The following is a 25,613-nucleotide window of genomic DNA, read 5'->3' as shown; positions in this document are numbered from 1 at the left end:
ACAGAATTTATTATTATAATTTTACAGTAATATAAAGATAGTGAAATTCATAGAACTATCAATACATTGAATATTCTTCCCAGAAAGAATTTCTGGTGAAAGATAATTGCTTCTTGGATAGCAAAGCTTTGTGCCTTATTCCAACAGTAAATTTAAACAAACCTCTTAAAATACTTTTTTCAATTATTTTAAATTAATATTATCCTTATGCAATCAAGCACATACTGAATTTAAATTCAGATATTTTAGTCATCAAAGGAAATCATGGAACAAATATTTTTTCTCTCATCTTACTGTCATCTTTACAAAATTTTTTTAATGAAATCTTTTTTAACTGAAACTGATAACAAAATAAATGTTTTTGCATTAGATTAGAGTGTTATTTTGACATGCAATTGTCACATGTTAAAAAACAGGTAATTATAATATTATATTAACTTCTTATTAATGAAAATCTGAAGGAATCAAAACAAAAATGGCAGTGTTATTTTGAAAGACAATTGATATTAATTGTTTATGTGATTTTATTATTTATAATATTTTGTTTTTTATTTAATCACTTTATCTGTATTTTTTATTCTTTGTATATTTATTCATACAGTCAAGATTAATACTGAACATAGATGGCGCAGTATGCGCTAACCCATATGTATGTTTGGAATGTGGGGGAAGCGCACTTAAGCTGTTTTTGAAAACACTTCTCCCTGAGAGTTGGTGTGAAACTGGTGCAAGTAGGCACCGCTCGCTCTTTTGTTAGCGGCAAAAAGAAGTATTCGTTCGCTCTTTGTTAGCGGCAATTTCTACTTTAATTGTATATAGTATTATGTGTTACCTTATATATGTGAAGTCATCGTCCATGTGTTGTTATATGTGTGTGTGGGCAAAATAAATAAGAAAAGAGACAAGAAGGCATCTTTCCTTGGCTTAAATACACACAACCAGCTCTACATAAAAATTGGAGGCACCGACGAGATTTCAGCATGAGAAACAGATAAGTTTCTTTCATTTGTTTCTTATTATTATTGATTATTAGTTTCATGTTTTTAAAGAGAAGAACATCTGAAAAATTAATTAGAAGTTCTCGAATTGTGAGCGAACATAATTTTCTTTAGTTTCGGTTCCGTTTCGCAAACGATTTGTTATATAATTTCTTTTCAACATGGACGATCCGAAAAGATATAAGGAACACATCTCAAATTAAAGTCGCAAGAGGCAAGGTTAAGGCCTCCTTAACTAGATTAGAACATTCTGCAGATGAATTAGAATCAAAAAATGAAGTAGTGATTCGTTTGCAGAGGTTAGAAGAACTTTTGAAAGAGTTCGAAAAATTAGATTCAGAATTAACTATTGAGGATTCTGAAATAGAGGAATTCGAAAATAGATATTTTTCCTTGAAATTAAAGTTTCAAAATAAAATGGATGTCTTTAATACATCTCAATTTACTTCTGCTCAAACACAAAATTCTTCAGTTCAATCTATTTCGAATTTTCGTTTACCAAAACTTACTATTCCAGTGTTTTCTGGTAAATTTGAAGATTGGATGAACTTTAAGGATTTATTTGTATCCACAGTTCATTCGCAGCTTTCACTAAGCAATAGCCAAAAATTTCAGTATTTAAAGGGTTTGTTGTCTGATGAACCCGCTTCTTTAATTAAGCACATACCGTTGTCCAATGATTCCTATGAAGAAGCATGGGGAAAATTAATGGACAGGTATGATAAGAAGAAGAAAATTATTAATGCATTAATCAAAACATTTTTGGAACAAAAAGGCATCTCTCAAGCCAATTCAACGAATTTGCGAAATATAGTTGACACGAGTGATGAGGTTTTGAGAGGGTTAAAATCTTTAGGAGAAGAGGCATCTAGCAGAGATCCATGGCTAATTCATTTGTTATTGCAAAAATTAGATCCTGAAAATTAGATCCTTTGGTCCGTGAAAACTTCAGAAATAGAATTTCCTACGTGGGAAGAATTCTTGAAATTTTTAAATACCAGATGTTCATCTCTTGAACTAATGGTTTATAATGAATCTGATGCTAAAATTCCTACTAAGTCTAATTTTGTTGCATGTGAAAATATTCAAAGAAATAAAAGTGATAAAAATTGTTTGAAATGTTCGGGAATGCATAAATTGTTTAAATGTATTAAATTTAGAAATATGGATTTGAATGCTCGGAAGAATTTTGTAAAGCGAAACTATCTTTGCTTTTTATGTTTGAATTCTCATAAAATTAAGGATTGCACTAATTGCCATTTAAAGTGTACCATATGTAAAGAAAACCATAATTCACTCTTGCATGAAGATGTTAAAAGGGTAGTAAATAGTGCACGTGTTTCAGAATCCGAACCCGAACCTAACGATCAAACCCCAAAACACCCCTCCGAAGACGACATCCGCCCAGGGGGAGAAACGCAACGCAATAAATCAGTGGAACCTCGAAGGCCTGTTAGTTCTAGCACATGTCTAAACAACTCCAAATTTATAACCTTCCTTCCCACGGCAAAGGTTTTACTGTATAATAGTGGGGGTGATTCTTTCTTATTCAGAGCTTTACTAGATAGTGGTTCGGAGTCCAGTTTTGTCAGTGAAAATGTAATAAATATTTTAGGACTAAAAAGAAAGAATGCTAGAGTGTCTCTAAGTGGGATAAGTGGGGTTCAAGCAGGAACCACACGTGGCTCAGTTAATTTAAAAATTGGGTCAAGATTTAGTGAAGAATGTGTGACAGTTAATGCTTTTATTTTAAATAAGGTTACTTCTCAAATCCCAGTTGAGAATATTAACATTAAAGAATTAGATTATTTGAAGGGCATCACTCTGTCAGATGAAGATTATTCAAGGCCATCAGTATGTGATATAATTTTAGGTTCTGATTGCTTTTTCTCAATCCTTCGTAATGGAAAAATTAGTGGGTCTGAAGGACAACCAATTGCGCAAAGCACAATATTTGGATGGGTTGTCGCAGGTCAGATTCGAAGAGATTCTATTTCATCATCGTACACACAATCGCATCTGATTTCCGTTGAAAGTGATTGTAACATTGATTCTGTTTTGCAAAAATTTTGGCAAATGGAAGAGTTGCCGGATAAAAAGTTTCTTATGTCAAATGAAGAAGAATTCTGTGAAAATCATTTTAAATCGACTTGCAGGATAAATGATCAGGGTCGATTTGTTGTAAGATTACCTGTTTATAAGGACATTAATCAGTTAGGAGATACAAAGGGAATGGCTATTTCTAGGCTTCTAGCTATGGAAAAGAAATTTGACTCAGAATTTGAAATGAAATACAAGAGTTTTATGAGAGAATATGAAGAATTGGGGCATATGTCACCTAATAAAGATTTTGATTCTTCTAAACCGGATTGCTTTCTTCCTCATCATGCTGTGCAAAAGAAAGACAGCATTACAACCAAATTTCGAGTTGTGTTTGATGGATCCTGCAAACCGCCTAACTTTAATTCGTTGAATTCAGTTTTGGGGGTAGGAAAATTATTGCAACCAGATATATTTACTATTCTTGTCAGATTCAGACTAAATAAAATTGCTTTCACTTCCGATATAAAGCAAATGTATAGACACATTTTAATTGATTCAGAAGATCAAAATTTGCAAAAAATAGTGTGGAGAAATTCACCTGATTCCACTATTAAGGAATACAAACTTTCTACTGTAACTTATGGAACTTCATCCGCTCCATTTTTAGCTACTAGATGTTTACATCAAATAGGCTTGGATTCTCAAATTATAAATCCTGAAATATCTAAAATAATTCAAAATTCCTTTTATATGGATGACTTGATGGCTGGAGCAAAATCTAATGAAGAAGCAATCGCGTTAATTCAAAAATTGTCGGAAATTCTAGATGTCCGAGGATTTCACTTAAGAAAGTGGCGTTCTAATTCTCCACATGTCTTAAATAATTTAGCTGAATGCCTGAGTGCTAATGAATCTAATGTGGAAATTCATCCCGAAAACTGTTCTAAAACTCTGGGACTTATTTGGAACTCTTCTACTGACTGCTTTGTTTTTAAAATTGACTTTAATTTTGAGAATGAAATCACCAAAAGATCTTTTCTGTCACAATCAGCAAGGCTATTTGATCCTTTGGGTTTTCTTTCACCGTGCACAATATTAATAAAAATCTTTTATCAGCAGTTATGGTTGCTGAAACTTGATTGGGATAGTGCCTTACCGGAACATTTTGCAGTTAAGTGGCGTAAATTCAAAAAGGAATTTCGGCAAATATGTCACATTTCTATTCCGAGATGGCTTCTAACTACAGAAAGGGAAATTACTCTTCATGGATTTTCGGATGCATCGGAATCAGCATATGCCTGTGTAATTTATGCGGTTCAAAGAGCTGATAATGGTGTTACTAAAGTCACTATTTTAGCAGCTAAAAGCAAGGTAGCTCCGCTAAAGCCTGTATCCATTCCACGGCTGGAGTTAAATGGAGCTCTCCTGTTAGCCCGATTATTATCTGTTCTAATTAAAACTTTTAATGATCATGTTATTAATATATATGCTTGGACAGATTCTCAAGTTGTTCTTTCCTGGTTGTCTTCACCTCCTCGAAATTGGAAGCCCTTTGTTGCCAACAGGACTTCAGAGATCTTGGACCTCATCCCTCAAAATAGATGGAGGTATGTGCCGTCAAAGGAAAATCCAGCAGATATAGGATCCAGAGGTTTGTCTCCTAAGGATCTGCCAGACTGTTGTCTATGGTGGGAGGGCCCTACTTTCCTAACATCATCAGAGGCTGACTGGCCAAAGCAACCAGTATTCAAAAACAATGACTCTGTCCTTAAGGAAAAGAAAAAAACTGCATGTGTATTTGCTGCAATTTTGAAAAATGACTTAATAGATTCATTAATTGAAAAATACTCGTCATATACTAAGTTAATTAATGTATTATGTTTTTGTATAAGATTTATAAATAATTGTAAAACTGGTAAAGTTAATAATTCTACAGGTATAATTGAACCTATAACTTCAAAGGAAAGAATTTTTGCTCGTAATATTATTGTAAAATATGTTCAAACTGTATATTTTGATGCTGAAATCAATTGTATAAGGTCAAACCAACCAATGCCAAAGAAAAGCCCACTATCAGCACTTTGTCCATTCATTGATAAGGACGGGTTGCTCAGAGTGGGAGAGCGTCTTCAAAATGCATCTTTGCAGTATAATGCAAAACATCCTATCATATTACCTAACCAGCATAAATTAAGTATTCTGATTGTACTATATTTTCATATTTTAAATTTGCATGCATGTGGTAATTTGTTAATGGGTATTTTACGCCAAACATTTTAGAAATTAAATGTTAAAAGAATAGTTAAAAAATGTGTATTAAATTATGTTGTATGTTGTAGATTTTGAAGTAATATGTCAAAACAAAACAGGAGAAAATGGAAAAAATTGTTATCCAAACATTAAAATCTGTGATATTGCAATTATTAAAGAAGACAATATTACCCCAGCAACATGGCCTCTTGGTAAGGTTGTAGCTATACATCCTGGCAAGGATGGGGCCATAAGAGTAGTTACATTAAAAATTTTGAAAGGGCTTTTTAAAAGGCCTATAGTTAAACTGTGTATCTTACCTGTGCATCAAGAATGACTTCTTGATGGGTGGGAGTATGTTTATGTGATTTTATTATTTATAATATTTTGTTTTTTATTTAATCACTTTATCTGTATTTTTTATTCTTTGTATATTTATTCATACAGTCAAGATTAATACTGAACATAGATGGCGCAGTATGCGCTAACCCATATGTATGTTTGGAATGTGGGGGAAGCGCACTTAAGCTGTTTTTGAAAACACTTCTCCCTGAGAGTTGGTGTGAAACTGGTGCAAGTAGGCACCGCTCGCTCTTTTGTTAGCTGCAAAAAGAAGTATTCGTTCGCTCTTTGTTAGCGACAATTTCTACTTTAATTGTATATAGTATTATGTGTTACCTTATATATGTGAAGTCATCGTCCATGTGTTGTTATATGTGTGTGTGGGCAAAATAAATAAGAAAAGAGACAAGAAGGCATCTTTCCTTGGCTTAAATACACACAACCAGCTCTACATTAATATTAAACAGCAAAGTAAAGGCATTTTAAGAAATTGTTATTCAGTGATTTCTATAACATCACAACAATACTGGCAGGATCTATAATTGATTTCTGAATGTCATCAATAACCACAACTCCTCCCATATGAAGTACATCTCATTATCAATAGTGGTAGGTACAGAAATGGACCTCCTGCCATGCCAGGGTGGTGAGAAATTACCATCATGCAGGAAGCTTCTCATCCCCATTTTTGAGATGCCCCAAGATAATTGTAAGAATAAAAATATGAGCTGAAAATTAGGAGAATGAATAGGACAATATAAAATTAAAAGAAGGGTGTTCAGGTTTCTAAAATAATACAAGCTATATGTCTATCAAATTTGAAACATAAATAAATTTGCTGCTGAAACCATTAAGAACAAGTTACAGAAAAAATTTAATTGAAATTTTTAGGAATCATTAATAATGGCAAACCAAAGATGGCTAGTAATTAATAAAAGAATGGAAGAAGAAAAAAAGATTGAAAAGAAAGAATTGCTACTGAAAAATAAAGGCAAATAATAGCTATTCAAAAATAAGAGAATAGGAGAATTACAGGAGGGAAAGAGAGAGAGAGAGAGACAGGGGTTAAATAGAGTTAGAAAAGCTCAGATTGCAAGCTGTAATTCTGAACAATGTAAATGAAATTAGTTAATTAAATGCTAACATTGTTTTTTCTAAATTAAAACTCAGGAATTTGGTTAAAATAATTTATTCCTAAACAGAATTTTGCATGAAATAATATTTTTTAAAAGGAATCACATACTGAAATTAACTAATTTGCAATTCTAAGAAATGGATTATTTAATTGGCAAATAATAAAAAACAAAATAAAATTTATTCTCACCTCATCAAATATCTCAATGTGTATAGTTTTATCCTGTGCTATGAAAAAGCTGAAAATGCAAATAATATACAATTAAAATAATTATCATATATAGAGCAAGAACTATTTACATACTTTCTTTTATAAATAAAAATTAATTAATATAATTTAACATAACATCAAAAGGCAGTATAATTTATTAATAATATGTTTTAATCTTAATATATATATTGCATTTTTAATAAAATAAAATAAAAATTGCATTTTTCTAATAAAAACATAATTTTTGTTTCATATATATATATATATATATATATATATATATATATATATATATATAATTTTAAATACTTTATTTTTGCCGACCTTGATTGGGGGGGGGAGGTGGAATAAGACTTTTTTTAAAGGACAAAAAGTGACTTATTTCACAATATTCAACATGATGACAAACAAATATAAATCTCTACATAATTTTTTTAAAATCTATTTATATGAGAGTAAGCTTGTGTTTAGTTTTTGTTATGGTTTTGTTTTCCTTTTATAAAGATTATAATGATCACTTTCCTCCCAAAAAATCTAACAGATAAAGAGCAGGCCTTTTTTCTTTAAAAACTACCAACATTTCTATATATCTCACAATAAAATTGTAAATTGTGTTGTTTTGAATTGTAATCAGAAACAAATAAAAATAAAATGAATTATTGATATAGATAAATTAATGATAATTATTTAACTTAATAAAAAAAATTTCAAAAAGAAAAAAGGTACTTGCAAAAAGTGGTGAGTGTTTTGTTTTTTCTGAAAAATAATAATTGACCATTTTTAAAAACAATTAACTTTTTAAAAGCCTCGATTATTTTCCCATTCAAACTCCAAAATGTCTTTAAAAGTCCAAATGAATTTAAAGGCTTTTTATTCCTTTTAACTAAGATTTACTTTATTATTATTATTATTACATTTTATTGGATCAACAGAAATATAAATAAACATGAAGATATTTGAATCTCTAATCCAAAACAAAGTTCCATGATAAGTAATTTTCAAATCTTGACTGCATTGACCAATGAATTCCATTTATAACAATTTTTTGCTATAAAATTTACAGAAATAATAATAGCTTCTTAAAAACATAATAAAAATGAAGTTTTATTTAAGAATTTATCTCCAAAGTAAGTTTAATTAATTAATTTATTTGTAATAACTTTAACAGAAATTTAAATGTATTACTGAAAGGTTTGATGAAAATAAAAAGCATTATTGTGCTTAAATTAAGTTAAAAAATTATTGAAATAGAAAAAAACTTATTCAAAGAAAAAATAAAATTTGGTAAAAAGTTAATTTAAGAAATTTTAAAGTAATGTAAAAATATTTCATGTAATAATATGTTTCAAAGTTACTGGGAAAAATCATTAATTAAAAATCTAATTAAAATCTTGAGAAAACTTTCTTAATGAGAATCCATAATCCAAAAAGTAATCAGATGACAAACCTCGTAGCTCTAAGTTTAATGGTCTGTCCAGTAGAACATTTTAAATGACTTTTGCATAAAATATTATGATAAAAACTTAAGTATAGTAATCACTTAATTGGAAATTTCACAAGAAAAAATTCCTAATTACCAAAAGAACTGAAAAGGATAAATAGAAATATCATTTATTTACTTTACTTTATTTCTATGCCCCCGCATTTTTTTATTTGAAATTTTTAAAAATGTTGAAGTCTAATAGGTAATATTCATCGCCAATCTAATGCCACAAATTTATGAATGCAAAGGGAAAAAAATTATCTCGACACTAAAAATTGGCAAACATTTTGTTATGCTCTACTAACCAGAAAAAAAAGAAGACAAAAATGATCCATTAAGTTTTTTTTTTTTTTTTCCCCAACAGAAATTATTATTACAATAGATAAAAAAAATTATTTTTAGCCATTTTATAATTTTTAGAAGCATGAAAATCCTTAATTTGTATCAGATATTAATAAATTATCTTTTTGCACATAAAAACATTTTATCATGTCTTACATTTTTTAATACTAACAATAATTAAGCTTTAAATACCAGAAACACATACCAATTAAAATTCTTATTCCATCTAGGATTCCTGGCACCATTGTAGTCAGTATTTGTTTCATAAATTGTGTTTCCAACTCGCAATCTTACATAAGGATCCATTCGTGTTAAGCCATAATTCTTGTTTAACTTTGCCTAAAATGGAATAAAATTAACACTTTTAGAATATATATATGTAATTTTTAAACTCTTAATTTAATCCAAATTAATTTCCAAGAGTTTATCTTAATTTAGCCCATCGTAACTTCATTCTAAAATATTCTCTTATTTTGTGATCCAATTCCACTTTCGGTTTAATTAATTCCTCTGTAAAAATAAAGTGCCATCAGTACTATGTATCAAGAGAAAGCGATATCTTCGGTTGCCCTTGAAAAGGTATCAAAGGTCACCACGTGTATTGAATTGGAGCCTGGCCAGAAATCCTATGTTATATAAGACTAGTGATCATTTGTTCGCCCCCTTTTTGCCTTCTGCTTTTGTGCCGCACTGCGCCTTCTTGTAAATAATCATGTTTGCCTCTCGAGAGAGAATAAAACGAAATTAAAAATACAAAGTCTCTTCACTGCTTCAAACCTGCATATTACTTAAACTAAAATATGTTACATATAATTTAGCTGACAGGATTCGAAATCTATTACATATATATACATATATATTTGTCTTTTTAAAAGAGAAAAGTTATTTTATCAATTTAAAATTTATTATTGTTTTAAAGAAAAATCTTGCATTTAAAAATAAGATATCTCAAAGGTAACATGGAGAAATTTTACATTTTTCCTTGTAAAAAATAAAGCAACTATTTGAAATAACATTTACTTATACTCCTATTCTCTTAAATCCCCACCCAGCTGTAAAATCTTGGTCAAATATACAATCTCATTGATTAAAGTTCCATGGGCACTTGCTCAAAGTCATGTTCGATAATGCTATCTGGACAAAACTTCTTATTTGTAGATATAAGGGTCCTTTTCAAACAAATGCTTAACAGACTGATTCAGGCTAATCCAGCATATGATGTTACTGTGTCCCCTAGCCACTTATTCTGCAAAATATCATTTGTTAAACAAACCACTTTTTCACATTTTGTTTTGTTCTATAAGCGAATCATTCATTATGGCCCATGCTTGTTTCACAAAGTTTGACTGTAAATTCAAAATGATTGTTGTGGAATGAGAGGAGTTACTGGCATCTGCTTAATAAACAAGTACCATGTTTCATTTAAAAAAATCACTGAAATGAGAACTAGATGACAGTCTACTACGTTTATTTTTTATTTATTATAATTGATTAATAGAAGTTAAGAAAACATATGCCTATATTTGTTTTGTTTTTTTAAGTATAAAATATATTAATATTTGAAACTTTTTTTAATGGTACAACTCAAATTCCTTTTGACTCCAATAAAGAATGAAAAATCATTTATACTAAATTGTAACTGATTAATGCTGTATTCCAGTAATATTTTTCAATAATGATTATGTTCTCATCTATACATGAAAATCTATATTTACATTCAAACATTTTCACATTCAAAACTATAGTAAAAATACATTCAACATAACATTCTCATATTTTACTTCATTTTAAAATAATTATTATTATAGTTTAGTGTGATTGATGCCTTACAAAAAAGTCTGTCAATTAAACATATCACAATAATGAATAATGAATCTGGTTATGAATATGAACAAAGATTTCCTTTAACCAGAAGATAGGAAAGACACAAGAATGACTCAGATTGTCACAAGCATGTAATATTGACAGTTATTACACACAATAATTGGCATGATTGATTGATTAAAAATATTGTTTAAGAAGTAAAAAAAAGAAACTGAATTATTTTTTTAAATTCACATTACAATTGAAAATACAATTTTTGCATACCATTTTTATTCAATTAATTATGCTCATACTATACAAAAATATGAAATTTATAAAATTTCTCAGAATAAAAATAAATGCAGTTCATTTAACTTTTTCTAGCACAGGTTATTAAAATTTTAAAAATATAATGGAAAAGCAAAATGAGTGGGATAAAAGATCTTACAGTAAAAAAATTATTAATATTAATATCTCCCATCATGGGGGTCTCTTCATTTGGGAATATTGCCTATTTAAAGTAACCAATTAGTAAGAAAATCTTCAGTTCATAAACATTTTCATTTATGTTCCAAAAAATTTAAATCATTGAAAACATTAAAAGCACATGATCTTATATATTTACCACAAAATTATTCTAAACTATATCTAATATATGCAAATTAAGAAAAATAAAAATCATTATAATTTAGAACAAATTTTTGATAAAAATCAAAGTTAACAAATTAAAATATAAAAATAATTATTTAAAACAAAATGCAAAATTTAAAATATCATATAAAAATTAAAATGTCTTATTATTTTGAGTACAACTGTTTGAAGCATGAGCCTATGTTTTTTACACAAACGATTTTTGAATATTTTACATATTGTATGTGTTTTATGCACATTTGTTTTTGTATAATACAGTGCATATCTTCACAGGAGAAAGAGCATATGCTTCATATTTTTGAATCAAGTTTCCCCTGACGCAGACATATATATATATATATATATATAATTATAAGGACCACTGATATTCTGTGTCATTTCATGCTGTAAGATTTTATTCCTCATCAACAAAAGATAAAAAAATTATTTCTCATTTGAAATTCTGTAAGATTTGTAGTATAGTATTTTTACAGGAATCTGACAGTTATTAGTACAAAATATATACAGTAAAACCTGTTTTTATGAGGTAGATAAGGACCGCATGAAAAAAAACACATAAAAATATATTCTGAAATTTTATAAATTTTTATATATGGTTACGAAATTTCCGGGTTCGTTTGGATAGTGAAAGTTATATGGTGTAGAGAACGCTCAATCAGCAGACGGCAGTAGAAAAAAAAGACAACGACATTTATTTACATGAAGACACACAGGACAGCACAAAGACGACAACCATATACAGCATAGAGAAGACAATTATCTTCAGCCGAGATGTGCACACAGCAGCACACAACAAGACTCTACTGCAGACAGTAGCGCACAACTTAGTTCAGCACTAGCTTGATTCCGTCACTGCTCTGCTAATCTCTGGAAGACTTGTCCTTCACCGTCGATTCCGACTACTCTCCCGGCAGCTGCAGACTGCCTCCTTTTATAAGTCTCAGGAGGCGGGGCTAGAAGCCTCTCAACCAATCGGGAACTTTCGAGGCGTATCTTGGTTCCTAATGGATGGATCGGGAAAATTCTCGATGTTTCGGGTATAATCTATTTTGGCACCAAAGTCGTCAAGTTAGTTGCCAAGCTCTGGAACCTCCGACGCAACACCCGGATTCCGTCCAATACAGATGAATGTAAAACAGTCTTTCTGATGATGGAACCAACTATATTGGGAAGCAGCTTCACAGATTCGTAACAATATAATAAACAATTTTGTATGACATAATACATAAAAAAATTTTATGTGGCAGACAGGGACAACATTAAAAAAAGTAGCACTTAGAAAATACATCAATTATTTACAAAATGCATAGAAAGTGCATCAAAACAAAATAAATAATTAAATTACATCTGGAAACATTTTTAAAACATTTAATTTCTCATTGTATACATGGAGCACTTTATATAATTCACTGCTACTCATCCTTATCCAAAACAGATGGGCTACTAGTCTACTTAATATTAGAATCTTTGTTTCGAATTGAATTGTCTTTCTTTTCACTGTTTTTTTGGCTACAATTGTTTATTTTAAGGAGTACTTATGTCTAATAATAAAAGAAAAATCATAAAAATTATATACAAATACAAAAAAAAGTAATTATTTATTTAGTTTTAATCTCATAATAAAATGAAGCTTAATCACTTGAATCAGAATATGAAGCATATGTTACTAGTTGTCGAGCAAAAATAATTGAAAGTGCATTGTCAGGTGACTGTTTAAAACAAATAAAATTTGAAGAGTACATGTATATCTACACTGATAAAAAACATTACAATGGTGCCAATGCCATTGAAATTCATATCCACATTTAAAAAATTGCATGAAAAAAAATTATATAAAAATAAAATCTCATAAAAAAAAGACCACACAAAAACAGGTTTTACTGTACCTTCATAATTTAAAAATTAGAAAGAAAAAAAAAGCCCATGTTACCAATTTTAACTTTTCCTATCAATACTGTATAGGCTTTCTAAATGGTTAATAAATCTCTTGTTGTAATTAACAGATTAAGGAAACATTTTTTTAATGGTCTTTTTCCTTATTTAAAATCTGGATTGAGCTATTTGGTTTTCCACAATTGGAACAATATATGCAGACCAATAGTCTTTCCATATAATGCACATTGTTGCTATTGCTATTCCCCAATCACATTCATCCTTTTACACTCCTTTCTAATAGTCAAATTTTCAGGTCTATTTTTCAAAACACACTCACAATTTTGAATGCAAAAATATTTTTCATGGTCGTCATTCTGGAAAAAGACCATACTTGCAGAAAATTTCAGAAATTTTGTTTTTATGCAAACTGCTGATACTAAATATATTTCCAATTAAAATCTTCATTTAACATATAATACACCATTGTTGTTGAATTAAGAGGTAACGAGGAAATATAATTTTAAAAAAATAGGTACTTTAATCTTTATGCGGGAAGAATGGAAAATGACTTTGATTTCAACTGCCATATTATATCCTGATTTTTAAACTGTTTATTTAATATTAATAGATATTGTAAGCTAATTATAAAAATTTGCCTTTCAATTTCAACAAAAAGGCAAAAAATAGAAGACATATTGATGGAAATTAAGAGCACTTATCTAAAATTATAAACATTTCATAAAAACCTTGAACCTCAAGCAATATTAATTAAATTGCAAAAATTTCATGTAAGATAATTAACAGTACAATAATATGATTTTTAAGCACCATATCACATTTTAAAAATATATATTAATAAAATAGTTTTAATTATTTTTATCAAACTATAACAAGTACCTATTGAAATTATTACAGCAGACCAGCACACAACTTTAATATTCATTACAAGAAACTAGACAAATTTTGTTAAAAACTAGAATTTCATTTGTTCAAATACCTTTCAAATTCTTGCTTTAAAACTGGAAATATCATTTTAAAAAGATATAATGATGGAGATATTTAATTTACGAACCTCAACAACTGTAATAGTTAGACGTCCAGAAACAGCAGATGCTACTGTATATTGATGTTGCAATGCAATTGCTGCTTGTTCGTCCAAAGATAATTGCTGTGCCGATGTAAGAGGAGTAACTCTTAAGAAATCATCCGGAAGTTCTCCTAACATCACCTAAAAAATACATTAATAATAAAACAAATGAATAGATAAAAAAAAGTCCCAACTAGTAAATTAAATTAGATAATGGCGCAGAATACACATTTCTTTTAGAAAGATACCTGTTTCCTCCTTTCTTTGATTTTATCTTCGTAATCATCACTAACAGATTCACAAGAAGCCATTGCATATGTCACATTACAAAGAAGAAGTATATAAATAATTGCCTATGTTTACTCAAGAGCAATACAACTGGAAACAAAAACACAGCAACTAATGAATGTTTATTTATTTTTAAAAGATATCGATAAAATTGATGACGGAGAAAGACATGGATAATTAATCGATTATTTCACGACTTCAAGCTCGGAAGACAAATCTTTCAAATTAAAATAGGTTATGTTAAAGTCAGTTGCAAGTAATTTGACTAGAAATGCAATTTTCCAATCAAATTATAATTCTTAATCAAGTAAAATGACTGATGAAATTCTCTTGAATATTAACCTTATTTTATGACATTTATACAATGATAATTGCTTCGAAGTATGGCAACAATCCACAGGTACAATAAAATTTCTGATCATATGACTTTCGTTCTCTCTCTCTAGTAAGGAGTTGGTCTGAAATTTTTAAAGTACATCGTTTATTAAAAAGAAATTCAAAATGTCTCTCAGCGACGATGATGTGCAAAAACAAGTAAGTGTGATATTAAATAATCTTTGTACGTATAAAACTATTTTCGAATATCTGATTTTTGCCTCTTAAGAATTTTATGATTTCTCATTTCAAAACTGAAAGGCTTGTAATTTTGTTTTTAAAGAATAAAATTTGTTTAAAATTTATTCTTTTGGCATTCTTTAAAAAAGTTTTTTTACTATCCTCCTGAAATTTTTCATGCAGCTTTTTATAAAAAGATATGAAAATAAACTGATATTTCTCGTATATTTTTCTAAGTTCCATTTTTTAGACTTTGAGAGATTATTTTAATTGTGGGTATAGCTATTAATTTTTATTTATTTAAAAAAAAACTTTTCTTTTTCAAATTTCTGAAATTTTATTAATATTTCTAATGTATGCTGAATTAGACATATTTTTTTAAATGATTTAAAATTTAAACTCCAGTCAAGTTTTATGTTCCATCGTAAGAAATATTGATTTGACAATTAGTGTATTTTTAGTTTGAATATTTCGAACTTTTTTAGAAGGAAGCAAAAAAATTTAAGTATCTGTGTAATTAAAAGTTCAATAAAAACTCTGAAAAACATTTTAATAACTTTTAAAAATATATGACTAAGGCAGCTACTTTAGAATTTCAACATAGTCTAGTTTGAACCAGGATATATAGATTACATTATTATTTTATAATATTACATATTTGTTTTGATGCCTATTCTGAGTTCTATAGAACCTGTAAACAGATGACATCTAGATCATAGATCAAATTGCGTCTTCCATTGTTTTAGTTTTATTATTCCTTCTGTATATATGTTTCTTATCTGTTTTCGCTTTGTTCCATGCAATAAGCTACATTTTGGAATGATAAAAATAAATTTAAGATATTGAGGTAAAACATCATTTTAAATTCTACTTTATTAATAGTTTTTATGTGTTTATTTAATTTCAGATCAATCACATGATGGCCTTCATAGAGCAGGAGGCCAATGAAAAAGTAGAAGAAATTGATGCAAAGGTAAATTATCTGTGAATTTTTAAATAAATACCCATTTTTGATATCATTTATATTATTTAATGTTATAAATTAAATAATATTTTATGTAGATGTAAAATATAATTGATAATAGATATATTAAAGAATATTAATTATTGTATTATTATAGAATGATTATTAAAAGTAGACAGTTAATTGGAAATTAGGATATTTTATTATAATAAAAAAAATAAGTTTTTATACACACTAGATAGTGTACTTGAAAATTCATCTACATGTATTTATTCTATATATTTGTAAAGATAACTAAACACAAATACTTCTAAGTCTACAATTTTTTATATTTAATGCAGAAAGGATTCAAACATCACCCTCTATTTAATGATACTCTAAAATATCTGAATGAAAAACATCTTTAATGTCAATGATTGAAGTATGTATACTTAGAATTTGGCTGCAGATAATTATCCGTGGGAGAAACATGGAGCTTCTAAGCATAGTGGCATTTTTAAGATCTTAAATTTTAATTTAAAAGATTTACAAAGTCAGGAGAAGGCAGTCTAAAGGCTTTTTGTCTTCAGATTCTTAATTTTTTTTTTTTTTTTGTAGTAGTAGTATATCTGATTAAAATCTCTTTAGCAAAAAAAATTCTATTGTCCCCTAATGTCAACAAATCAAAGTATATATCAAAAAATTTCAATGATCAAAGAATTTTCAGATGAACTGACTAAAAACAAATTTTTTGGAAAAGACTCTCAAAAAACCATATTGATTACTGATTAAGGTCACGTTTTTACTACAGGTTGGATATTTCAAGCAATATAAGAGAATACGATCAATGTCTTTTATTTTTGTTGTTGTTTACTGAGAGACAGAATTGTGTGTGTGAATTTTCAATAGAGCTGGAGTATTAACCTTCTGGATAATAAGGCTTTTTATTATGTCTTTTCTTTTTTTAATCATAAAGTATGGTACAAAAGAAAAGAACATTCTCTAGAGTTTTTTAATGCTTCACTATTTTGATAATTTTTTTTCCTCATAATATGAAGTAAGCTTTTCTTGTACAATCTTCTACAATCCTTTCTAATTCATGGCCTTTTTTGTGAGATTGTCATTTTTACTCCATGATATATTTGAATGTCCTGAAATCAAAACTTATATGATTCTTGTGCTTTAGTTGGATTCTAATTTAGAGTATCTTGACTATTTAATGAATAACTCCTAGTGATTTAAAAGATAATTTTTTAACACTTGAAGAACAAAGAAATTAAGTGTCTGCAAAACGTCTTTATTAATGTCGCAGAAAATTGAAATAACTTTTGAAAAAAGGATATAGTTGTAAAATGCAAAAAGCATAGAAGTAATTAGATTTATAGTTAAAAATATAGAAGTATTAAGATAGTTATCACAATACCTACTAAGTGTAATAATATTATTTCTTCTTGTAAATATGTCTCATTTTGTTTAGATGAAAAGAAATTTTACTTTTTTTTTTTTTTTTTTTGAAAGGAATAAGATTTTTTTTTTCCAGTTATTAGTATAAACAAATGCTTTTTACCAAAAAAAGTTATCAAACTGTATTTAAGGATTGGGGAGTTAATGATTGTTGATGATTTGATAAAAAATATTTTTTTCCCAAATGCCAAACATACATGCCGTAGATTCTAACAACAATGAGAAAATTGATGCACAAGACTGGAAAATCCAGAGCTTAGACAAGACAGTTACATACATTCCATATAAGTACAAAAAATTTTATGAAGTGTTGATAAGACTACATAAAATTGCAACAACTGTAGATGATGGGAGATGTAGTATTGAATTTCATTGTGTAGTTTGTACATAATACTTTCAAAATATGCATGTAGCGTGGAAATATATAGTATAAATTACATTATTAATATACTGAAAAATAAACTTTGAAAAATTCTGATTCTTAACTCTCTGGCTGCGTAATTTTTAAAATCACTATTTAGTAGTGATGTTTGCAAATAAGTTCAAATATTTTTCAAAGAAAATGATGTTAGATGTTACAATAATAATATAATAAAATCTGTAATCGTAAAAATATACACTAAATTGGGAAAAACATAGAATGCCACAGGAAATGGACTGATTGCCAATCTGCGGGATACGAAGCTGGAGAATTAATTGTTACTTTTTATGCCTAATTTATTACTCAATTTAATTTTTGGGAACAATTCCATGATTTTTAGTGCCATTTTATATCTTTAAGGAGCTTCCAATTGATTTGTTCCATAACCATATATTCTATGGATAATAGAGGGTTAGTATAAAGAATCTCATAATGAAGTTTGGGTCAAATAATATAATTAGCAAGAAAATATGATTTATTTTTCTTATTTTTAAAAACGGTTTTTGGATTTATTACATTCATTTTTAACCCGAGTATGCTTTTCAGGCTGAAGAAGAGTTTAACATTGAAAAAGGTCGACTGGTGCAAGAACAAAGGTTGAAAATTATGGAATACTTTGATAAAAAGGAGAAACAAGTTGAACTTCAAAGAAAGATGTAAATTTTTTTTTAATAATATATTCATGCTTATTTTAAAGTTTTTTTAACAAATAAGAATTAATTGAATTTGATTTTGTTTGCAGTCAGAGCTCAAATATGTTGAATCAAGCAAGACTGAAAGTTTTGAAAGCAAGAGAAGATCACATCAAGGTTTATTAATATTTTCTTCTATTGTTAAAAAAAAAAAAAAAATGTTTTTTGAATAAGGTGGTGGATATAATCATATATTTAAAAATATATGGATTTATGTGATAATGAAAACTTTAAATACTTTACCTTCGTTAGAAAGTTGACTATTTCTGTCTTTCTAGAAGTGGGAGAAAAAAAAAAAAACTGCTTTAGTGATTTATTTTCAACTGTTTAGTAATTTCATTTTAGTAATGTTCTTTTATTATAACACAGTATTAAAAAATTTCAAGCCTCATTCAAATCTGTTAAACTGAGGATAATGGATGTTCTCTTTCTTACTTTTTGTTTTTATATAGCAAATGGCATTCAGAATTGTTAGATAGTATTATTGTATTTTTTTTAATTATTATTATGTAAGAACAGAAATATATTGCAGTCAATTTAAGAAGCACTTTTTAAATTAATTGTATGACCGTGTATTTGTCTTTGCATTTTGTAAATGCTTTACTAAATTGTTTTTTCTGCTTTTTGTAAACTGTTTTGCAGGGTGTTCTTGATGAAGCAAAGAAAAAGTTGCATACTAAAACGAAAGATACTGCACATTACCAAGATGTTCTGAAAAATCTAATTCTCCAGGTAAGGCATTAATATTGTTATGCTGACTGAAAAAAAAAATGAAATATTCAGATTTAATTAATCATTGCATCTGTTCTTCCATATTTTAAGGTTTCTTTTTCTGTTCCTTTCTACTTGCTTACTAACTCTTGTATTGTTATTTGAAAACAATTTAAATGGGAAAACTGTTTCGTTAAAGCATCAAATCTGTTTACTCAATTATCCAATAGAATTTATGAAATTTTCTTGTTTTATAAAATAATTCATTAATTTTATTTATTTATTGAAGTAAGCCAAAAAAAATCTTTTGCAGTTATTAATATGATTGTGTCATTTGAATATACTTAGAACCTTGTGAAATGAAAACTTTGTTTTCTCTTATTGGAATATGTAATTACAAATAAAAGATTTCCTTGTGGTTTTTAACTTATGCATATCAGGCTTAACATGTCCAGATGGATGGATGGATTGTTGATTTTTAATGGCATAAGAGCCAGGAAAGGCCATACTGTGGCATACATATGGTCAATACAAAATAATGTAATTCAAGGAGCCTTCAATGATAAAAGATGAATAAAAGTCGATGATAAAACTGTAAAACAATGATGATATGCCCATTGTTTTTAAAAAGCTTTTTGTGAGGTTTTCCCCCAACAGCACTCGCATATTTAGTGGTAAGGAGTTAAAAAACATAAATGATGAAGATTAAAATCAGGGCATTCAATAAAAATATGATGAATTGTTAAGATCACTTGACAGAAAGGAGTTTGATCACCGAAAAGAAAGAAGGAGGGAAAAAAAAGATATTTGTGTGTTAAGCGAGTATGGCCAATATGGAGTCTAGTCAATTTGATATTGAATGACAAGGCCATGATAAATTGAAAGTTTTGTGCAATGTAATTTATTATTTATCTGTTGGTTCCATGATTGTTGCTATCATAAATAAAGATATCTCGCAAAAGAGTTCTTTTCATCAGGGAATAGTATTTCATGCTGCATAAACAATGTCGCTGTACTTGCAGCATTGTCTGCCAATTCATTCACAGCTATTCAAGTATGACCTGGAATCCAGCAGAATGTTTCAGAATCTCTGTTTTGAAGAGTCCTTAAAAGACGCAAGATTTCCACAGCAATGGGATGAATTTGAATGTAAAAAAAATGGGAAAATGTTTCTTAGAAACTCATATTGTTGGTTTAAATACAAAATTTACATTCAGTGCAGAGAAAAATATTGAACATATTTGGATTATAATTATATATCTAGAATAATTGCAGTTGCTTAAGTGACCAAAATCTTGGGAATCATACAAGTATATGTGTAAATTATTGTTAAATAAGTTTTGCATTTTAAAGAACACTGTTTTGGTCACTATTATACTGTGTGCCATTTAGAATTAGAAATTATAATTACTTTAATTCATTTTATTTTTAAATTAATAACAAAAATTTTGTAGGCTGTCTTTCAATTGCTTGAAAATGAAGTTTCTGTTCGGTGCAGAAAACAAGATCTAAATCTGGTAGAAAATATATTAGGCACTGTAGCAAAAGAATACCAAGATAAAGTTGGGAAACCAATTAAGATCAATGTGGAGAAGGACAATTATCTGTCACCTGATTGGTAAGTTTCCATTCCAAATTTTGAGATAAAAAATTTTACTGGTTGTTTATGTTTGACCTAAATTTAATTTGCCACTAAACATTTGTTTTTATTGGCTTTTATTGTATTTGTGACCAAGTTTTCAAGAAACTTGCACTATTTAATTTTATTAAAGTATTTTCTTTAAAGTATAAATAATTTAAATCCTTTGATACCTAACATGGAACCAATATTTATTCATACTCTTCAATTTTAAAATGTGCTAGTCTTTCATCTGTTATGGATTTCCTAACAGTTGTTCTAGGTTATATACTGCGTATTTTATAGTTAAAAATTATTTGATTGGCTTTTGAAAAAAATGAATTATTCTAAGAAATAGTAACTAAGTCCCTATCCATTTTATTATATTGTTAAATAATTGTATATGTTTCTGTTCCTTAAAACATTATCTCTACTTAAATTGAATGCTGCTTCTTTTAATAGTTTTGATCCACTTTGCTTAGAAATATGACTTTAACTTAGATAGAAATTGTAATTTGAGATCCTATTCACTTCACTGTATATCTTCTATGCAGAAGGATTTGGTTTATGTAGAGTTTCCTGTAAGAGTTCATATAACTGTGTATTGAAAAATAAGGCTACATGTTTGAATATCATTGTAAACATTTGATGATATTAATCTTTATATATCTTTAAATTTGGACATTAATCTAATTTAACTAAATGGTAGTAAGACGTTGTGAATTCTTATATTAGTGAAATAAAATTTAAAAAAAAAATGTATTTTACTTGTTTTGTAACAAAACTGTAAGTTTATACATAATTTTTTTAAAAAAATGATCAAGATCAATAAAATACTTAGGAAATAAAATGGATAAACAATGAAATTTTGTAAAGAGAATTTTTATTTTTTAAATATGTTTTTAAAGCCCTTCTCTTGAATACAGTTGTGTTTTAAAATCATATTCTAAGTATTTATTTCAAATAAAATATAACTATTTTTCAGTCTAGCTTAAAATTGTACTTTTTATTTCAGTGCTGGGGGCATTGAACTGACAGCTCAGAAGGGAAAAATCAAAATCAACAATACTTTAGAAAGTAGATTGGAAATGATAAGTCAGCAGGTAATTCCTTATTATTTGATGTACAGTCTTGATCATTTACTCCTCCCCTCTTCAAAATTAGAACTGGACTTTGAAAATACAGTTTATAAAGTTATTTTATAAAATCATGACTTAAATTGTTTAGACTTCAAAAAGATTTTTTTGTCTCATTTTAATTAAAATATGCATTATATCTTTCAATATTTTCTTTTCAGTTGCTACCTGAAATTCGAGAAACCTTATTTGGACCAAATCCCAACCGAAAGTTCAAAGATTAAAAATTATAAAGATTGTGGTGGTTTTTTTTGTTATTCAAGAAAAAAATCTCTCATTGCAAAAAACACATTCCGTCTTATTTGGGTAGTGTAGATTTCCACAAAAAAAAAAACTGGTGTAATGAGTAGAATTGTATACTGATATAAGAAGTTGAATTTGTTTTATAATTTATTATAATCAAGTGTCATTTATGTAATCTGTTTTTCATTTTATAATGAAGTAAAGACTGTAAATGTTATATTGTTAAACCATTTTGTTAAGATGTTCATCCTTCATTCTTATACAAAACTAGTCCATGTAATTTAGATGCTGTGTATTTATGAACTTGATTTAGTAGAGAAATGGTGCAAGTTTGTTAACTTTATGGATCATGTGTAACTGTTTTGCAGTATGCAAAATTAAATTAAATTAGAAAATGAAGAAATGTTGAAATGATTGTTATATATGTCTTGAAGTTAAGTTATAGGTGTATTTATTGAAGAAATAAATAATATTTGGTTTAATTTACAGTTCTTCTTAATTATTTGAGTTAATAACCATGATAAATATGATATTACTGATTTATATTGTGCAAGATTTCTTTGACAACAGTATTTTTGCACATATTCCAATTATTGAGGGATGGCCGTGCAATTTTAAAAGATATTTTTAATGTGCATTACAAAAAAAATTATTTTTATTTATATGTAGTTATTACTACCTAAAAAATACTTTATTTTCTATTTATAAATTTAAAAAAAATTAAAATATCCATGACAGATTTGCATTAGGCTTGCATGAAGATGAATTTGTCTCAATTTTTAAAAATCTATGAAGTCTTAAATAGACAAACATCCAAAATAAGTCCATCACCAATGCTTAATTGCAGTGAAAGCGTGTCTTTTTAAATTAAAAAAAAATTAGTGATTTATTGCTTAAACCTAAAATCTCTGAAATACATTATACACACAGACATAAAAATATAATTAGTTGAAAACTACAAACATAGTTTTATACAGTACTTGATTGCTTAGAATTTTGTAAAGTTTTCTCAGCAGGCAAATATATTGTCCATTTGGGATAACAAAATATTAGAATATTTTGACTAACAGAATGAAATTGTATAAGAAAATTTTAGAAATCCTGCTTTAATAATCTTTTTGTCATGCAATATCATCTAGAGTCACAGTTCATAATAGAAACCTTGGATTAATTAGAATCTGCGGGGTGCATCCTATATAGAAGTGACAAATCCTTCAAACCAGTCCTCTTCCATAAAATGGAGAATCAACTGAGATTGTAAAAGAATAATTTAGGGGAGATATTTTGTGCGTTTTAAGGTTATCTGTCCTTATCACTTCTGAGAAAACAGTTATATATCTTTAAAAAAAATGTTATGCATGGGATTTTAAATCTTCTTTATTCATCATAATAAAATCAATATATGAATAATTATTTGTAACTGATATTTATATAATATTTATATTTTATAAATCTTAATTGATATTTTTTAGCTTAATAAAGCATATCTACAATGATCATTATAATATTGATTCCTAAAATATAATTAATATAAAAAAAATTTCAGAAAAAATTGAAATTCAAAGTAACGAATAGCATATACATTTTTACTAATGTAAAAGGTTATAAAAACATTTTAAAAAATGCATTTTATATATATATATATATTTTTTCTTTTAACTTTTCAGTATTGCATGCAATTAAATTCCCATGTTTACCTTGTATTGCATTTTCATCTTCTAATGTTTTTTATAATATACATTAAATGATGATACAATTTGCCTATACTTTACATTGTATGAAACAATATGATTTACTTAATACATCTTTCCAAAACTATATAAATATCAGAAAACAAATTTTTATCAGCATAATCCAATTTCTCCTATCATCTGTTACATCTACAGGGCTAGTAAAATTAAATTTGTGGAAGCTTAAACAAGGTCCACAAGATCTAGCCACAGTCCATTGTCAAAAGTTGCCTGTTTTTTAGGAATGTATTATTTTAATAATATAGTAAAACAACAATTTATAAGCTTTTTCCGGTATTTCTTACTGATGATTATTGAATCATTATCAGTAAGATAAAGCATATTACCAAACTAAATGAGTAAAAATGTATCTTATTTATATGTGTTTGTCAGTTTGCATATTTAAATGACATTATATATTTACTGACGCATTAATAATGCAATGTTTTTTGGAATATTCCATAAGCATTTCATTAATAAAGATTTCATCTTTTTATTTTTAAAATACAATAATATCTAGTAATATGAAATATACTATATAAAATATATACTGTATTTTATATAGTATATTTCATATTACTGATATTCTTAAGTTGAAAGGAGTTTAATTTGACTTTAATGTTTAGCACCTTAGAGTGCCTATTTAAATTTTTCTCTATATATTGATTAATTCCTTATATAAAACTAAATTTTGATGACTACAAATTTAACACACCATAGCACTAATTTATATCTTAATAAAAGTTAGGTCCTTTTTTTAAAAAAATTCTTAATTGTGATATTTTTTACTTAATGAACTGGAATATGAAAGTCTTATATTCTAATGTTTCTTTGTTATAAGCAGACAAAATTATAATAATTTTTTAAGTCATAATTTTATCAGAAATTTGTGGATTGAATAATTTTTATTGGTAGTACTGGCAAAATATAAATGTGTCTAATCAAATGTATTTATTTTTATACTTAATTATGACAGTATAATTTCCTTAGTTTCCATCTTAAATATTTATTGGGGGGGCACATTGTCCAGTTATTCTATTGGATATTTACATGTTTGACAATTCAAATTGTATTTTTTTAAAGATATAATGATTATAGGTGATGATTCCTGTAATTTTGACCTCTAGGTATAAGATGAGAATATCTTCAGAATTCTATGCCAAATCATTGTAAAAATATGAGAGAATCTCAGGAATTAATATATAATGAACCTGTAAAGGACATGCCGTTTTTCTAATTATCCGGTTTCTTTAAATCAATGCTATTTGACAAGATTTACAAAAACAAAGTAGTGTAAAGATGAGAAATACAATCCTCAGCTTTTTTTCTCTTCTAAACAGTAGATTTTTTATCAAAATCACTAAATTGGAACAGATGATAGGTAGTTATAAGCAGGCCAATTAAAAAGTGTTTTAGTCCTAACTGCCACATAAATAAATTTGCAAAAAATGTAAATTCTACAAATTATAAATTTAAGTACGCAATGTAGTCACAAGACTTTATATCATTGTTAAATGAATTCAAGTATAATTATTTCTTAAAGAATATACTGGAATATTAGTTAATGACCTTACTTAACATTTCCTATAAAAT

At 27.6% G+C, this 25,613-nt stretch overlaps 2 protein-coding genes across 3 annotated transcripts in view; one reads left to right on the top strand and one right to left on the bottom strand.

The window, feature by feature from the left end:
• Positions 1–14,626, bottom strand: part of LOC129989241 (toll-interacting protein-like) — a 29,641-nt gene extending 15,015 nt beyond the window's left edge. For both annotated transcript variants that reach the window (XM_056097630.1, XM_056097629.1), the window contains exons 1-4: positions 14,468–14,626; positions 14,205–14,360; positions 9,009–9,142; positions 6,958–7,006 (exon numbers count right to left, since the gene is read on the bottom strand). In XM_056097630.1, coding sequence (XP_055953605.1) covers positions 6,958–7,006; positions 9,009–9,142; positions 14,205–14,360; positions 14,468–14,530 — 402 coding nt within the window. In that variant the 5' untranslated portion in view covers positions 14,531–14,626. The remainder of the gene's footprint in view (positions 1–6,957; positions 7,007–9,008; positions 9,143–14,204; positions 14,361–14,467) is intronic.
• A 260-nt stretch (positions 14,627–14,886) lies between these two features.
• Positions 14,887–22,778, top strand: LOC129989242 (V-type proton ATPase subunit E-like). Its single transcript, XM_056097631.1, has 8 exons — positions 14,887–15,041; positions 15,970–16,035; positions 18,437–18,546; positions 18,633–18,699; positions 19,225–19,314; positions 20,748–20,911; positions 21,927–22,014; positions 22,209–22,778. Exons 1-8 carry the CDS (start codon positions 15,009–15,011, stop codon positions 22,269–22,271), a joined length of 681 nt encoding a protein of 226 aa, XP_055953606.1. The 5' UTR covers positions 14,887–15,008; the 3' UTR covers positions 22,272–22,778.
• Positions 22,779–25,613: the final 2,835 nt, after the last annotated feature.

This window comes from Argiope bruennichi, chromosome 10, assembly GCF_947563725.1.
Source record: "Argiope bruennichi chromosome 10, qqArgBrue1.1, whole genome shotgun sequence".
In the NCBI taxonomy this organism is placed as follows: domain Eukaryota; kingdom Metazoa; phylum Arthropoda; class Arachnida; order Araneae; family Araneidae; genus Argiope; species Argiope bruennichi.
The sequence above is the reverse complement of the archived record's forward strand: the minus strand, read 5'-3'. Positions and strand labels throughout refer to the sequence as shown.